This window comes from Aplidium turbinatum, chromosome 5, assembly GCF_918807975.1.
Source record: "Aplidium turbinatum chromosome 5, kaAplTurb1.1, whole genome shotgun sequence".
NCBI lineage: Eukaryota > Metazoa > Chordata > Ascidiacea > Aplousobranchia > Polyclinidae > Aplidium > Aplidium turbinatum.
Genome location: NC_137476.1, coordinates 18,959,400 through 18,978,269, shown reverse-complemented (window position 1 = coordinate 18,978,269; position 18,870 = coordinate 18,959,400). Strand labels below are relative to the sequence as shown.

Here is an 18,870-nt window from a genome sequence, read left to right as displayed (position 1 = left end):
TGATCTCGCAGCCTAAGTGCCGAATGCTTGTATGATAACATTATCTTCTCATTCCCCGAAACTCAGTCACTGAGTTTAAGATCACCTTTAGTCTATACCTACTCAGTCGTCTTTTTTGCAAAAACTGAAACCTATAGGTTACAATCAGTAGCTTTGACAGGGGGATCTAAGGGGTACTTTTGGACCCGGGACAATATTAGGGAACCTTTTCAAAGAACCTTTTCAAACCTTTTCAAAGGGCCTGGAGACATGAAGATACCACAACGTATTCTTTGGATACAGTGCAGTTTTCTTATAAATGTCTTGACTTGGGGCTCAACGATTTCATTAGCATGGGCCCAATATAGCCTCTCAACGACCCTGGCTACAATAATGGCTGAAAGCCCCTTGGGTTTCGGTCAAATTGGAGTTCCCATTCTTTCGCTGGCTTTATATGTTCTCGCTTGTGCTGAAGGACCGTGTGTAAATAATTATATTGACTAGAAGTAAACCTATCGCAAACAATAGCCTACAGCTTTTGAAAGTCTAGCCTGTAGTCGAACTTAACAACTTATATCAACTTATATTTGAAAAATAAAGTATAGATTATAACAGGGGTGGCCAGACCTGCTTCATGTTCGATCCTCATGTAACAAAATTCAGTTTTAATAGAGAGCCATAACACAAACACAATTAAAAATACGATTTATTCACTCACAACGAAGTGTAGCTATTGATTAATATTAGTGCTGTATGGTGATACTATGAGTCTCCACCTGGGCTGTAAGATGTTTGAAATTAGGCTGATATGATGTTAAAGCAGTTCGAAGCAGTTCCTTCATGTGTTGATTTGTCAAAACTGAACGATATTTGACTTTACAAATTTTATCACGAAATAAGATGACTCACAACAGTATGTTGTGCTGAAAATAGAAATCAGCCGGATAGCTGTTTTTTTGGTTCAAATATTTTGCTTCTGGGACTTTTTTCCTTTTTACTTTTGTAACAAGTTACTACCCACCTTTGATCGTTTTGGTTGGAAAAAAGGTGAATAAAAGACCAGGGATCACAAAATTAAAAACAATTGCGCTGAAGGTTTTACAGAAGTTCTACAGAGAAAACGTGCTTTTACGAAATAAAATAGTGTTCAAGTTTTGAGAGATTCTGTTGGCACAATAAAATATAATTAAAATTCAAACCAATAAAAATTTGTTCTTACAAATTCTATTGTCTTATGTACCTATTCTAGAATGCTACTTATTGGAAAGATCACTTGGGTTTGGTCGGTCACGAGGAAGGCGGATTTTTTACTGAAGTTTATAGAAGCAGCGAAACAACTCGAGATCTTCCAGATAGATTTGGAAATACAACTAGAACGTTTGGGACTGCTATTTACTTTTTACTCACGGTAAGGTCTAAATGTTATTTCATATTGATAAATGTTGTTGTCATGATAAGAGAGAGAAAACTTTTATTTCGTCTGTTGCGAGAATAGTACGATACAATAATTATAAACAACACGAATAAAATAGCACCGTAACAATCTAGATTCGACAACAGACAGGAAGCAGCGAAACATCATATCAGTCGTCCAGTGCCCGTGTCTTTTGTAAAAAATAGCAAGCATCTGTAAATTACGTTAAAACAAAAATAAGCTGATGTTTAGTAAAAGTAAAAATAAGGTTGTTTACTGCGGTGGGATGGCGCAAGCGGTGGGATGGCGCAACGGATAAGGCGTTGGCTTTCCAATTATGCAAACCTGGTTCGACTCCCGGTTTCAGCTGGTTGTTGAAAACACCGCTCACCTCTACCCAGGGTGTAATAAATTGGGTGGGCGTAGTTGCTGAAGTAAAGGCGGCCGAGAGAAAGGAACTGGCCACCCTACTCTCCATAGTGCCGAAGGCTTAGTACAATGAGAACCCTATCTTCTCATACCCGACACTTGAATCAAGTATGGGACCCCCTTTACTTTTTTACTGCGATAGTTAAGTGAAGTCCAATGGTTTTATTTGAGTATCAAAAAATATCATGTTCTGCAAAAGTAGTGGATGAGAAAAAAGTACCTATGTAAAAAAAAAAATAACTGTTAACTGCTAGCATAAAGGGACAGAGCAAAACACCAAAATTAGACCTAATCATAGTGTATGACTTCATGCTCTAACTGTTAACACAATCACTCAATAAGTTTATAAACCTACTTAAATACAGTCAATAAAATGACAGCCTACATAATATACAGCAGTAGAAGCAACAATGTTCACTTCAAAACAAATTGCGAAACAAGTCGTCCATGCTGTGGCAATAGAAACAGTCACAGATAAAGTTCAATCATAAAATGAATTTTAAGTTTTTTTGTAAAAGTTTTTAAACTCGTGGCTCCGATGATTTATGAAGGTAAATGATAAACAGTCCATCTCAGTTCTAAGTAAGCCTATAGCTTCATATTTATTTAGTTTAGACCATGATGAAAATGATTGCTAAAATACAGTATAATTTAGTATTTTTATAGGCTTAGCTTACTTGATTTTTTAGGAAAGTAGTTTTTCCGCCTTTCACGTCATCAAATCAGACGAAACATGGCACTTCTACCACGGCAGACCCCTGACAATATTTGTTATCGACCCAAACACCGGAAACTTAAATAAGATCAACCTTGGTCCAAGGGAAAATCATAGATTCACTTTCACTGTTTTACAAGGTAAGAGAAATAATTTAAGATTTGATGTTTTATAATATGTTTTGAGAGGGGTGGATAAATTTAATCCTTTCTTAGGGTAGATACACTTATGAAACAATAGTTAAGGCTTTACCAATTAAAGAAAAGATCAGAAAATATGTATATCTATAAATATCAAGCTATCGGATTTTATATTTCTAAGATTGTGACCAAGCAATTTTTGGAAAAATTTGTCACGAGTATGAAATTGTCAATGTTAAACCACGTGGTAGCTTAAACGGTGTTTTTATCTTTATTGTATTTTTACTACAATTGCATTTAACAAAAGACAGAATAAGTCAAAAACAGGTAAAATAAGCCGAAGTGTGTTATTGTAGTCGATTGCACTTCAGTAGTAGTCTCACCTAAAGTGATGTAATAATAATATTATGGTTTTATTTATTGGCGATGAAAAGAACTATATGTATTGTCGAAAACGTTCGTTTTATTTTTTGTGTTACAATATTAAATGTCGTGTTGTTGCTGAGATATACCTGTTTATTTACTGTCGCTCTACAACTGCTGAGGTCTTTTAGAGAACAGGGCTCATTTTTAATTTTATATCAGGTTTACGATGTCATCACATTATTACCCGGCTTATCCTCACTGCGTTATGCAAGAAAGAACACAATCGGTACCACTTTTAAGCGGTGATGTACGGGCATACAAAAAATATTGACGCCGTCAGCGTAAACGCAAACGTTCGAAAAACCATACGCCGTATGCGTCAAGGTAACTTGTAAAAAAAGTTGGCGGCGTCAGCGTCAGCGCATACACTAGCGTAAACTCATTTTGTTTGCTAAGTGTCAAACATTCACACGGTATAAACCACTCGAAACAAACAAGTTTTATTTTGAATTTCCACGAAGAAATACAAGCATCTGAAAGTGTTCATCTGACATTTTGCTGCGTTTTGGTTTCAATATGTCTTTGCCAATTGAAAACATTCTTTTAACTGCAGCGCTGGAAGATTGGCGTATTGACATTGTAGCGAAAAAAACATTAAAAATGCAAACAACAGCTAAGACAAAAAGTTTGCGTTGACGCTATATGCTAAGAAACCGCGAAAACTTTACGGCGTAGCCTCAAGCGACAACTATCCAAAAATGTGGCCTTATTAAGCGTTAGCGTAAACAAAAAGTCTACGCCACATGTCTACGGCGTAGAATTTGCGGCGTATACGTACATCTCTGCTTTTAAGTCTTCGGTATGACCCGACCTGGAATCGATTTCAAATTTACCAGCCCAGAGCCGAAGGCGATAACCACTCAGCCAATGAGCTTGTCTAAAGTAATCTAAAACGTTGCGCAATTTATACTGAGAAAAGAACGCAAGAATGTAACTGAGGTGAAGAGTACAAAGCTTTGATTTGGTTTGAACGCCGTGCGAGTAATGAAATCAGGCGTTTGTACCTGTAGACGAAAATGGTACGTTTAACTAACGAAAGACCAGAAATATTTTATCTAAAATTGTTAGGCTGCAATAGATTTTGCACTAATTTCATATCAACTTAATGTTTTTTTTTCAACGGCAGGACACATCTTCGCAGCGAGATTGAAAAATCCTAGAAAACCTGGTCACGTTCTAGTTGGAGCGACTGTGTGTCCTGGATTTGAATATGAAGATTTTCAACTTGTCAGCCGAAAGAATTTAACAGAGAAGTTTCCGCAGCACAAAAATCTAATTTCTAAACTCACACGGTTCTGAGCTATCGGTTACTGACTTACCGCGATTGATGTGGACTATGACTGTTGACTTGCATGTTCAGAGATATCAGACTTTTTTATTATTGTCGGTTGTGTTGCGTTGTAAGAGTAAACAGATTGATAAATAAATAAATTGCCATCATATTCTTTACAATTATTTTCTCTATTTCACTAAATACTGAAAAATTGTTTAAAATGCCATTTTACAGTGGTAAAACGTTTTTGTTGTGATGCATTTTCAGTGGCCTGCACTACGATGCGATCTACCTCTAAAATAATCCTTTTTTCTAAAAATACGGACAGTGCCGGATTAATCATTAGGCAAAGTAGCCAGGTGCCTAAAGGCCAGTTAAAAATCAAGGCCACTTTAAAATCACTAGAAATTTAGTCATGTTTTCAAAATAATTATTTTCTAAACTGATAAGTATTCATCTTAATAGCTCTGTTTTTCCAGATGAATTAAAGGTTGCAAAAATCGTTAAAAAAAGACGAATTGAATCATGTTGCCACTTCCATTTTGATGTTTTTAAAAATTCGCATTTCCACTGGGTGACGCAACGAAACAAACGTGGCGTTATGTTAAGAAATTAGAAATAAATTTTAGTCAGATTCAGAATGATAAATAATCAGATCAGATTGAGCATTTGGACGTAGGTAGTGCAAGATTGAGTCTCGAGTGTATTTACTGTATAGCAGATCCTAACGATTATATTTGTAATTTTCCATTGACTAGTTTTATTGAGCAATTGAAACTGTGAGTGTGAGTTGTGAACCGTTTCTTATCAATTGTTCTATGCTTTATAAATCTGAAAGTCGGCGAGCACCAAATGCGGACAGTGGAAAGAATGTCAGGCTAGCAAACATTTAAAATCAACACGTTTTATGTGATCATCGATCAACTGAAGAGTCAATAGCCAATAACAACCTCACCCTACTGCACGATCCCAAGGGTGCAGCGAGCTTCTTCTCCAGACGCTGGAACACTGGTACAAACCCCGATCTGGCTTTCGCAAGTGATGACCCCGATAATTGCCAACCGGACAGACGTGTGCTAGAGAAGTTCCCCAGGTCCCAACATCGACCCTTGATTATCACGGCTTCAACGCTCATAATGCCTGTCCCGAGCAAGCCTGTTAATCGATGGAACTTCAGAATGGCCAACTGGGAGTACTATAGCCTCCTCACCAATGAAGCCACACAGTATCTCCCATCCCCTCACACCAACAACGTGGAAGAAGCCTACCAGGACTTTTGTGATGCAATAACATCAGCGGCAAAACAATCCATCCCCCGCGGCCGACAAAAGACCTACATACCGTGCTGGGATAAGGAGTGCGAAAGCCTCTACTCCGACTTCCTCCACGCCCCTCAGGGCAATGACACCAACAGCTCAGCCACAGCTCTGCTGGCAAGGCTGGACTTAAAGAGGAAGGAGCGCTGGACAGAAGCCGTTGAATCAATCGACTTCACGCACTCCAGCCGCATAGCATGGAGTACACTGAACAACCTAACTGGCAGATCACGTGCCTCTCGTCAACAATGTCCCGTTTTAGCAAACTCCATCGCCTCACAACTTGTGGAGAACGGGAAATACAAATCGAGAGACCGTGAATCTGATAGATCCGTCTTGCAAGAAATGACGGACCTCTGGAGGGTAACAACCCCAGACGGGGACAACATCTCGGGTGAGTTCACCCCGGAAGAGTTTTCCGCCGCCCTCCAGCACATAAAGCCAGGTAAAGCCCCGGGCCCTGACCACCTATGCCCGGAGTTGATACTCCATGCTGCTGCCTCCTTAAAGTCCTGGTTAAAAGATTTCCTTTCCTGCTGTTTGCGCCACCTGAGAATTCCCAGAATCTGGAGAAGAGCCCTTGTGGTTGCAGTCCCTAAGCCGAAGAAGCCCCCAGGGGACCCGAAGAGTTACCGTCCAATCTCACTGCTCTGCATCCCCTTCAAGATCCTCGAGAGACTCATCTACGCCCGTGTCGAACCAATAATAGATCCGCAGCTCCCCCGTGAACAAGCTGGTTTCCGACACGGACGATCAACCGTATAGATCAGGTCACACTTATGACCCAAGACATTGAGGACAGCTTCTCGGCTAAGAAGAAGGCTGGCGCCGTGTTTGTTGATCTCACGGCTGCCTATGACACCGTATGGCATAGCGGCCTTACCTGCAAGTTACTCCGTCTGCTCCCTGACAGACACATGGTCCATATGATGATGGAACTTGTGCAAAACCGCAGTTTTACCCTCACAACCGGTAGCGGTCGTCGAAGCAGACTACGCCGACTTAAAAACGGCGTCCCACAGGGCTCAGTCTTGGCTCCTCTCCTGTTCAACATATACACCTACGACTTGCCCCCCACCACCTCCAGGAAATATGCTTACGCAGACGACCTGGCACTCCTGCACTCAGCAGGAAACTGGCAGTCAGTGGAGAGGAACCTCAGCCAAGACATGCAAACACTATCAGCATACCTCCAGAAATGGAAGCTACAGCTCAGCAAGTCAAAGACAGTGTCGGCGGCCTTCCACCTTAACAACCGGGAGGCACAGCGTGAGATAAACATCAAGATTGATGGGGAACGCCTGCCCTACTGTGCCGAACCTACATACCTCGGCATAACCCTGGACAGGTCACTCACGTACCGCTGGCATTTGAAGTCACTGCGCAAAAAACTATCTACACGCGTCGCACTTTTGAGGCGATTGGCGGGTTCCGGCTGGGGAGCTGGTGCTAAAACTCTTCGTACAGCTTCCCTAGCCCTTGTTCATTCCACCGCTGAGTACTGCGCGCCGGTCTGGTGTCGTAGTTCTCACACCCACCAGATTGATACCGCCATCAACGACGCACTGCGTACTGTGACTGGATGCCTGCGTCCCACTCCAACGGACTGCCTACCCATCCTAGCAGGCATCCAACCCGCTGAGCTACGCCGTAAAGGAGCCACGATTTCTCTCGCTCGCCGCGCTTTGGACCCCGACCATCTCCTCCATGCAACACTCAAGAAACCACCACCTATAAAGCAGCGGTTGAAATCAAGACGCCCCTTTGTGCCTGCCGCACAACAACTCCTTAAGAACGCCGAAGAACTTGGTTTAAGTGCGGCACACTGGACGAACCACATGTGGAACACGGAGTGGCAAAATCACACCTCCACGCTCCGTGACTTCATACCCGACGCCGATCCCCGTCCACCAGGGATGTCCCTCGCAAGGCTTGCGTGGGTCAGGCTTAACCGCCTGCGAACTGGCGTCGGCCGCTTTCGTTCGGACATGCACAAGTGGGGCCTGGCTCCTTCATCAGAATGCGAGTGTGGTGCCACGGAACAGACCGCAGACCATGTCATCCACCACTGCCTAACCCACCGGCCTCCACACGGTGCGCATGGTCTGAGAATCCTGGACGACGAGACTGCTGAGTGGCTGAAGATTTCCTGCCCTCCAATCTAGCCTGGAAAGATCGCTCATACGCCATCATCATCAACTGAAGAGTGCACTACAGAAACATATCGATGCATATTCCATGGTGCTGGTTTGGGGGTTTGACGGAGTACGACTCCATGTCTGTTGAAGACATCGATGTTGCTGTTGCAGGTCTGGTTGGTGTGTATTCAAAGGACCTGTCTTTCGACTTCCCATCAGAATTTCGTCAGTTTATGTGCTGGTATAAAGACTATAAAGAGCAAAGACGCGATGAAACAACAGCAAAATGAAGTGCCAAAAGATGTTTAAAATGCTGCACACTACTGGATGTCTATAATGCATTTCCGAACACTGAAATAGCACTTAGAATGTATTTGTCTCTAATGGCTGCGAATTGCTCGGGGAACGTTCGTTTTCACAACTGAAACGAATTAAAGACGTTAAACGATCAACGATGTGTCAACAACGTCTTGGTACACTGGCACTTTTGTGTATTGAAAGCGATCTACTCCTTAAGATTGACCTCCAAAAACTAGTTATCGCGTTTTCAATCTCGAAAATGCGCAAAGTTGTTATTTAGTTAGGCATATGACCAAGTTTTTGTACGGTACCCTGTGTTATAGTTGCAACAACGATCTTTGTGACAATGATTTGGCAACACGAATAATACTATTTTTTTAATTGGCAACCCTGATTTTTGGGCCACTTATAAAATGTGCTTACAGGCCAGCAGACCCTTAATCCAGCAACAATGTTGCTCGGTCATAGCCTACTGATCTATAGGCTACTAATTGCAAAGCTTTGGTAGAGGGTTCGCTTTGTTGAATCATAGACAGACAAAACAAAGTAACTTTAAAGGGTTTAATTAACATAATGTATTACACATCAAACAAATTAACATAATTAAAACAAACTCTAACGTTTTCGACACGTAGCCTACTTATGTCTTCAACAGGCAATACAAATCTGAAACATACATAAAATGAAAATTGTAAGATAAATCTGACTATACCCTATAACTGTAACGACACTCCGAACTGAAAAGCACAAACTCAACAAGTGATTCAAGAATAATTACTAGAAAATAAAACGGCGGAAAATAGATCACATGAAGTGCAAAATACTGTGACAACAATTAGAACACACACAAAAGGAAAGGCCAGCCACTGACAAATAATCGCCTGTTGACAGACGGATTATTTGCCTGTGGCTCGTCTTTCCTTCTCTGTGTGTTCTAATTGTTATTTTTAAGTGCTGAACTTGTCAGAATCATTGAGCAGTTTTTGTTTTTTTCCTGTTGGCAAATTTAATATTTAACGATTGTTTTTGTTCAGATGTATAGATAAAAGTACTGTATGTTATTCCTGAAGAGGACATCATGAGATGTCAAAAACGTTCGAAATTTCTTTCAATGTGGTATTTTGTTTTCTGTAAATGTTACTATAATAAACTTACAATGTTAAATCTCGTTACCTAAGCTAACTCGGCTTCGTATGCCCATGGTCAAATAAATTAATTTGCTTACTAAAATGACTGCATTGCTCATAGGTCACTGTATCGTTGGATTGAACAGAGAACATTTAACTTGTCATTAGGATCAGCTACAGCTTCGAAATAGAGGACTGCAAGCACGAACTTTAAAGGGATACTAAAGGAAAAACCTGACTTGGCAATTGTACACGTTCTTTATGTTTAACATGCTACCATAAAACGATTTTCAATAAAATTTTGCCCAATTGCAGTCTTATCACCATTCGAAGCGTGTTTTTGTCAGAGCTTTCAAAACGGGAATGGGCGTGAGCAGCAAACCGTGCGACTGTACAGTCTACATCACTATAGACTAGCAATCAGCTGATCGAGCAATAGTTGTTACTGCGGGCGATTTAGCTGTAGGCTATGTATGTATGTACATCAAAACATCAAATTTCAACATCAAAACATCAGACAGTTTTCTCAAAACATCAGATCTGATGTTAAAACATCAGATGTGGTAACGTGGCTTTTATTATTGCTGTCGATAGTGACGTATTCTCGAGCTGTGTTTCCAGTTTTTGGTCATTTTGAAAAAATTAAAAATAAATGAAACATTGGACTTTGGGCCTTGCCAGTGCTATTGAAAACAATTTTTTTTCGGTAATTTTTTTTTGAAATGTATTCTTGAATATTCAGTTCACGCATTTTAATGCTTAATTCCCGTTTGAAAAGTTTCATTTAGTATGCCTTTAAGACCTCAGGACTTACAGATATCAAACTAAAAAAATTGATGAGTAATGTTTATCAATTTAATAATTTTATAACAAGAAATAATTTTTTGGTTCTATTGAAGCTGATGTAGGCTACTACCAGTAAGACGTGAGGGAAAACAAAAACGGGTAGTTTACTTATCAACTTCCAACAGTGATCAGGAAAACACCTAATATTTCGCATATCTATATTTTACTTGAAATTGACTGGGATATTATTCAACTCAAACGCCTAAAAATTTGAAATGCTAACGACAACTCAGGTCATGCTTTTCAACTTTTTGAAGTTAAACCTGAGTGTCAATGAAGGCTTACAACTTGACAACTCTTTGTTCTAATGTGCAGTTGTGCACCTCGAACATTCTTTTGTGATTATTTCGAAAACGTCGTTCAAGCGTTGCACAAGTGCTGTGCATTGGTGCAAGGAAGAATTGTAGCCTAGGTGCAAAGTCAACATGTCTTAAAGGCACTGCGTAATGAGAATTATACGAGCATGTGGGACGTGGGTGTACCTTGGGTTTGGTTGGCCATTGCTTGCTTTAAAGGGTGTGTGCCTGCATTTTCAACGGACAAGAGATTTGCACAAAAGTTACATCTTGACATACCAAGGTCCTCAAAAAATGTAAAAACGATCAAAACGCAAACCTTATCAGCAATAAAATGGTTTGTGGCTTTGCCTTTGCTGCTTCTTCAGCCAGATGGCAGTCAGATGGTAAAATATCCGGGCCCCCTTCAGGGTAATAGTGATTTCCTTAACCACGATTTTTTTTCAAAAACACGAAATATTTTTCTTTACCCACTCTTTAATTCTGAATATATATATTTTTGGTGGTAATCACTTCTAGCTACTTGCATTTAAGCTTACTTTACAAAAAATTAACTTTAGCCAAAAACTCCAACAGCTTTAAACATAGCCTACTGACGAAGATCGTGATTGAGAGCAAGGATTTCGTGGTTTACGGAGAAATCCCTAATGCGTAACTGCGCAGTTGGGGAAATTCGTGGATACAACAAATCTTTGAAAATATAATAATATAGCCTAAATCAGGGCTTACCAACTTTTTGCATGCAGCCACTTTGGCGCTAAAGAGAGCTGTTGCTAGCCGCACTAATAAAATTTTAGGTGGGTTGACTCTTATGCTAGAAAAGAACGCATTTCATAGCCAGTATCCAGCGTTACATGTTGTTAATATTTATCTTAGAATACCGCAGCAACAAAATTAGTCGAACAACGCTACTGCCAGGCCAAGCTCCTTTAACACCACTTTTGACTTCTTTAACAATGTCTAATAAACGAGGCCACTAGTTTTGCGCACTTATAGTGAGGCGAGCGAATATTCATCGTCAAACAAGATTGGTGTTGTCACTTCGCTTCACAAAAGATATTTTGCAATTAACAGTTTCAGTAAACAAGGAAATGTTTGACACATCGCAATACAAGCAACAATAGTGATCTGCAAATATATCAGCGAAAATAGGCTCCAATAACAGGGAGAAAGAAACCAGGCGCCATGAAACAAACGCTTGTGGTGTCCGCCCCGTTAGCTCAGTAGTTACGCGCCCGGCTCAAGATCACGCGGCGCAAGTTCGAATCTCGGGGTGTGCGCTTGAGCAACGCATTTCAGGACTGCTCTCTATTCAGAGGTACCTAGTGAATAGAATAATTCCCCGGCAGTAACACTTCAACAATCGGAAAACTCTACCCTGCCAATCTCGGTAACCGGCCCTCTGTCAAGAGCCTCACATGTATGCGAAACTACCAGAAATAACTAATCAAGGCTTTGTCAGTCCGAGGATAATGATTCAATACCAACCAACCAATCACCGAAAAAACGTTTCTATCGTAACTCATGAACAGCGTTCCCTATAAAAAAGCAATGAATTGGTTTTTCATCCTTCTCTATATAACCGTCTTTGATTATTATTAGACAACTGTCACTTACGGTGCTTATCAGCATGGCAAGAATTGTTGATTAACAACATTTTTGCAGTACAAAGCTAAATATTTTTCAACTGCCGGGAAGCATAATAATTCCACTTTGTACGCGTTTTAACCAACCACTGGGACAGTGTGGCTGGACATTGCATTGGAATAACTTTAAGCAATTCCCACCTAGAACTACAATCTGATTGATCGGTCGGTGGAATCGTATGCAAACCGAAAATATGCTTCTCGGAAAGCATTTTTTTGCCTTCATCCTCTTTAACTCCTCAAGAAAAGTATTTTTGGTTATACTTGTACGCTGATATCTTCCGCGGGCCGCACATCAGCGTTGAGGGCCGCAAGCGGCCCGCGGGCTGCCAGTTGGTGATCCCTGGCCTAAATGATATTCCTCTTAATTTTATACTTTGAATGGCATGTGTCATCCTCATTTTAACAGCACATCAATAAAAGTTTGTACACAACCTTTCTATTCATAACATTGTCAATGAAGAGGGCCCAAAAATAAATTGGTAGCCTACCGGGCCCGAGAAATCCTGTCAACGGCCCTGGAGAGCAGGGTGCTCTGTGGTTGCGAACGGTGTCGGGAAGTATCATAACCCACTCATTTACTGAGTGCCAAACAAAAAATAAACGCTCAGTACCATTTTTAAAAGATCTTTGATATGACTTGATGGGAAGTCGATCCCACATCCATTGACGCAGAAGCGAACACTCAAATCAATAGGTTATTACGCTGGCTAAAGACTTTGCACCTTTGCTGCTGATAAGCCTGGTTCAATTCCGATTTGATTCATTTTGCCTCGATTTTAGAGCGCGCGTAATCTTAATTCAGTATAATAAAGATATGGAAATAGGCTAAATGTATGTAGCCTAGACTAGCGTATAACTTAGGCTACTTTGAGAATCAAATATAAGCTTTAATCTCAAATTAACCGCACAGTGTGATTGAATTGTTGTTGTCATTACGTAAGCTAATTGTATTTATGTTGGAGACTGGCCATGGGAATGCGTTGATTAACTATTATGAAGTCGAAATTTTAAATTGTTTTTAAACATGGAACTTTTTATAATTCACTGAAGGAGCTGACGATGTGCGATAGTAGCTGTAGAATATGAGGTATATTCTAATGCCTATTGGGAGCCGATTCTGGATCCCATCCTTACATACAACATTTTTGTTCGTGATAATAATCATTAGCCTACAAACGTTATGTTCTGCTCACTTTCATACAACTGCTTGCATTGGAAAGCGCAACAGCAATTTTGTTCAAGTCACTACAAATTGCCTTAATAAATTTGTTTGCAAGTAGACTTCAATGTCCTCAGTATATTGATGGCATCATTTCGAAATTTCACTTCTCGTAGAGCGTAAATGACCACATTCACCAAACTAAAACATAAAAATAGATAAGGTTAAAAGCAATAACATTGGTAGTTGATATAAGCAATAAACATTTTTATAGCTTTTAACAAAGATTTGTTGTTTAGCAATTGTTACAAAAATATAATCTCACCAATTGCTTGTGAAATGCCGCTTTACAGCCCACTAAAACACGGCCAAATATGTTGTCATTTCGGAAAATTTTTAAGAGTCTGAATTGCTACAATCATTCATAGCCATGATAAACCTGTCATTTTTCCACTTACAGAAGTATGTAAAACAAGCAACATTTGCATCTAGACATATTTTTGGCTTGTTTTGCTAGAGATTAGATGTGTATGTTAAGCACAATTTTTGCAATAATATTGTAAAATATGTAACACTTTCCAACTGCATCCTGGCGGTAGTCTCATCATACAGTTGTTAGGTGTTTTTGCAAAGCAAGATATTTTTTCCAATAGCCATATTTTACTTGCAAAACTAAACTTGGCGAAAAACAAACGAATTAAAATTTAAATTGACACATCAAATGAACAGCTTACAACATAGAATCCACAAAAATCCTTCATATTTTAAATGGCACATGCAATTACACCAAACGATACTACCTCCAGGGTACAGTTGAAAAGTCTTATACATAATACATTATTATTGTGTAAACTGTACTCAACGTACATAGCCTACCTAATCCCGGTTAAACAAGTCAAACATATGTCTCGGTGCAAATAATGCTTATTTTACTTACTTCTGGTAATGGGAAGATGACAGGTTTATCATAGCTATGATTGAAACAACTCAGACTCTTAGAAATTTCCTCAAATAGCAACATATTTGGCCGTATTCTAGTAGGTCGTGGCCGCTTATTTGGGGTAAAGTGCCCTGCCATTCCAAATCATTTTAAGAGGCATGTTTGTTATGGGATATTCTAAAGGTTGAAGTGACGTTATACCCTGGTGATATGATGCATAGTTGCAAACGCGTGATTTGGACAAATACTGTATAAGGCTTCTATACTGTTAGTAGAATACGTTTCTTCGCATCTGCATAAACGTTGTTGTAAGAAAAAATAAACGTGGCATGAATTGGTTGTGCGATACTGATTAGCCCTGTCTTATGAAAGAAACACGTGTCTATCGCTATCAATTCTTGCTACATTCGGCTGCCGAGAAACGTCGAAATATGAAGCGGACGAAAATTTTATAATTGACTTCAATTTTTCAAAGTTTCAGTTTCAAGGAAAGCTTGGAAACAAAAATGTGTCCATCTGTTGTAGAAGAGCAAAACTAACCTGTTGGTAAAATATAGTACAAAACATACAGTTTCTACTGCATCGGCATACCAACAATCAAGTGCTTCCATAAACACCAGTATCAATACCACGACACTTGGTCCTGTAGAAAAGTCATCACAAAATCTCTAAACTGTTGCAAGGGGTCTGTCAACTATGGCAAGCAACAACAGTTTTTACAATTAAAAGCATAGTTCTTTTACAATATTGAAAACAACAGTTTTCCATAATAGATTTTTGGAAAACTTATCTTGCTACAGTATTCTTCACATCTTCAGTATAGCGATAGATAAATTGACAGTAAATAATAGCTAAAATATAACTAATATTGCCAAAACTTTTTACAATGAGAAGGTAGCTTACAAAACGTAGCCAAATAAACATGAATGGACAATATCCTAAAAATGTGCTTGAAACGTCAAGTCGATTTTTTTACCAAACGACTACTCAAGGAAATGTATCAGATTATAAACAGGTAGCCTATGCAATAAGCCAATAACGTTTTCATTTTTCCCTTTACTAACTTACCTATGGTGGTTGTGAACCCAATTTGCATGATTGCCACAGTTTTCCAAACAACCAGTTGTAGTTTTGAAAAAATAATAGATTTTCCTCTTTCTTTCCAACCATCTGGGGTTGTAATTTTCAGTTTATAGGACGCTTTTAATTTTTTATGTGCAATGATTGCAGCTATTACAGAAACAATGGTCTGAAAAAAAATACCAAAATCACAAAAGCAAAACTACGTTAGCCTACTTCTAAAACTCACTTATTGCTATTACGAAGTCGTTTAATAAAATGGTCAGTTCACTCTACACTCTCATCACTCAACAGCCTATAGCCCTATACCATTTGTTTTTGCCATTTATTTCTTAAGATGCATGCATCCGGTCATTGTGCGCAGAACCCTGTTGATGGCAGTGTGGATGTTGTGGCAGCGAGCACTGCTGCACCAAACCGGTGCATAGTACTCTGCTGAGGAATAAACAAGAGCCAGGGCTGTTATATGCAAAGTGTCGGCCTCGCTCCCCAGTTGGAGCCTGTCAAGCGCTTGAGTAGCGCAGCTCGCTATGACAGTTTCTTGCGCAATGACACCAAATGGTAGATGTGAGCGATCTGTTCGTATGTGAGCGATCTGTATAATGTCACCCGAAGGTGGTTTGTTTCGGGGCAAAAGGCCACAAATTTTCCGTTGTTTTGTACATTCAGGTCACAACAGCTTTCTGATTGTGTAGATGGAAAGCTGCTGTCACAATTTGGTTTCACTGAGTTTCAGTAGAAATTTTTGGAGATAAGCTGAGAGTGTTTTTATGCCCTGGCTCCGTGTGTCTTCTAGCTTTTCTCATAACTGTGGAGTGAAAAATTGCCAGGTCGTCCGCGATAATGTGGTGTTTAGCAGAAAGTTCATTATTAGTCTTCAGCAAAAAGGTCCAGCGCCTTATCATCTTCTACATTGTACATTCAATGGTAGGCCTATAGTGGTTAATAACATGTAGGCCTATCTTGAGTAGAGTAGGCTACAGTTAGTTTGCAATTTACACTGACCATGAAAATGAAAGGAATAAATAGAAAGATCGAATATAAAGTAAGGTGAGCTTGGACTGATGCGCTGCAAACAAAGCATAGATGGTTCCTTGTACAATAACGATAATATTGTGAAAAGAGACCTAAACAGATAAAATTATGGAAACAAGAACAAAATTATATTAAAAACAATAAATTGAACTTTTTATTGTTTCTAGAGAAATAATCTTATCATGTCTTATTTAAGTGTACTGTAACTGACCACACAAGCTCTAAAATATTCTAACGTTTCGCAGAAACGCTAGATGTTCAACAAACAATACGTTGACTGGTGGAAATACCAGTAGTAGAATGCAAATATGACAATTATCCGATTTTTATTTCTACCTCATAATTTGACATTATATTTTACAATTTTTAACTTAATGATATTTTTTTTACTATTTTTGCATAATAACTTTGCAAAATCTCATCATATCAGCTTAAAATTTAGTTTTTAAAACGTAACACAAAACAAACTGACAGCCATCAACACCACACTCGAGTAACATCTTTTACAAGTAGCTTCTTGAAGGATGCAGTAAATACATTGTTATGTTACAATTGCAACAACAAATCAAAATTTGCTGAAACTTTAAAATAGGACTATAAAAAATTAGGCTAAAACGACGATTTTGACCTGATGATAAACTGGTGATATGTAAAACCACATAAAGTTATCGAATCAATTGCTTCCAGCATTCACTAAAGTTTTTTTCAAGACACAGCTACCTATATTCACTTTAGAAGAGTGATGAACCGACGATCTCATCCTTGACCACCCAGCCGAGAATGTTCCCCAGTTCTCCTGTAGCCTATCACTAAATTGGAATCACATAATCTTCTTCACTCCAATGAGTTTGTGCATAATTTAGATATGAACCTCATGAGCATTTACTCATAACTTAGAAATAAATAGCCTACATGAAATATTTTTATATTTTTCGAGATTCTCTGCCATCTGCAATTTGACCTTGACTGTTTGTAAAACAGAATTTTACTTTTGCGGAAACTTGTCATAATCGATTACACTTCAATTTCTTAGTCGTTTAGAAACAATTTTGCTCATGTGCGTGTGCTAATTGAAAAGCACAACCTTTTGGACTAGTTTACATATACGAGTTGGGATTTCAGAAACAGTTTGAAAAACACTAAATTCAAATAGAATATTATTTCAATTATCATAAACATAATTATTACAGAATTAAACGCTATAACTTAACACGAAAATCGTTAACAAAACCTGTTCACTCTCTACGACTTCAGATGAACAATCGAAATGAAACCAGCAGGCAAGCAGTGCGACAGAACTACCAAAGGCAACACACACACAATTATGATTTAAGCCAGGGGTCACCAACTGGCGGCCCGCGGGCCGCATGTCGCTCGCCACGCTGTTATGTGCGGCCCGCGGAAGGTATCAGCGCACGAGTATTACCAAAAATACTTTTCTTGAGAAGTTAAACAGCATGAAGGCAAAAAATACTTTTCTGGAAGCATATTTTCGCTTTGCATACGATTCCACCAACCGACCAATCAGAGTGTAGTTCTAGGTAGGGGTCGTTTACAGTTATTCTAATGCGATGTCCAGCCACACTGTCCCAGTGGTTGATTAAAAAGTCTGTTTTCGAATTTCGAAAATGTCTGTGAGCATAGGGTTGCTTATTTTAAGTTTGTAAATGCCCTGTAAATACTAGTGTGTGTTTCACCGTTATTGGGTTTCACGAGCAGTCAGGCCCGGATTTAGGGGGGGGCAGAGGGGGCAGTTGCCCCGGGCCCCCCGACTTTTGAAGGGCCCCCTTGTATGGTTAAAATGTGATTTTGTGTTATTTTTTTCCCTTTTGGCCTTTAAAGTTTCTGCAAAATGCTGTGCAGTACTGGACTGATGCTACTGTAGACGTAGAGATGGGTTTTCGCGCCGTAGGCGCAAAAAATTTTTTGCACGGGGGCCCCCCGATCTAAAAGTGCCCCGGGCCCCCCATCAGCTAAATCCGGCCCTGCGAGCAGTGTTCCTTTATTCAAGTTTTTGTTCGCTAAATAGGTCGCTGTGCAAACTCAATTTATCATAAATTAGAAAAGTATTATATATAAATTTAAAAACTTTTTCTGATTTTATGAAAATATTTAACTTAGTAGCCTACTGCAAAATTGCAAAATGTTGTTAATCAACAATTCTTGCCATGCTAATAAGCACGCAAGTGACATTTGTGTAATAATCACGGAAAGACGGTTTTATAGACTCTCACAAAAAGGATGAAAAACCAACTTATTGCTTTTTGAGAGGGAACACTGTTCATGAGTTACGATAGAAACGTTTTTTTGGTGATTTCCACAAGCGTTTGTTTCATGGTGCCTGTTTTTTTTCTCCTTGTTATTGGAGCTTATTTTTCGCTGATATGTTTGCAGGTGTATTGCAAAGTGTCAAACATTTCCATATGTTTACTTAAACTGTTAATGGCAAGAGATTCTTTGTGAAGCGAATTAGTGACAACACCACTCTTGCTTGGGGATGAATATTTTGATGAAACTGCTCGCCTCGCTATAAGTGCGCAAAACAAGTGGCCTCGTTTATTAGGCAATGTTAAAGAAGTCAAAAGTGTTGTTAAAGGAGTTTGGCCTG

The 18,870-nt window shown here is 39.3% G+C and overlaps 1 protein-coding gene across 1 annotated transcript; it reads left to right on the top strand.

Moving 5' to 3' along the window:
- Window positions 1–372: 372 nt before the first annotated feature.
- LOC145771003 (uncharacterized) lies at window positions 373–4,402 on the top strand. The gene is made up of 4 exons (XM_082582743.1): window positions 373–462; window positions 1,229–1,387; window positions 2,512–2,677; window positions 4,230–4,402. The coding sequence occupies exons 1-4, from the start codon at window positions 373–375 to the stop codon at window positions 4,400–4,402; spliced, it is 588 nt and encodes a 195-aa protein (XP_082438869.1).
- Window positions 4,403–18,870: the final 14,468 nt, after the last annotated feature.

What these genes read in the sequence shown, in the direction of transcription:
- LOC145771003 (XM_082582743.1), top strand. Translation starts at nt 373, where the DNA reads ATGGCTGAAAGCCCCTTGGGTTTCGGTCAAATTGGAGTTCCCATTCTT. An exon ending in CTTGTGCTGAAGGACCGTGT is followed by an intron (nt 463 to 1,228) that starts GTAAATAATTAT and finishes TACCTATTCTAG; the next exon opens with AATGCTACTTATTGGAAAGA. An exon ending in CACTTTCACTGTTTTACAAG is followed by an intron (nt 2,678 to 4,229) that starts GTAAGAGAAATA and finishes TTTCAACGGCAG; the next exon opens with GACACATCTTCGCAGCGAGA.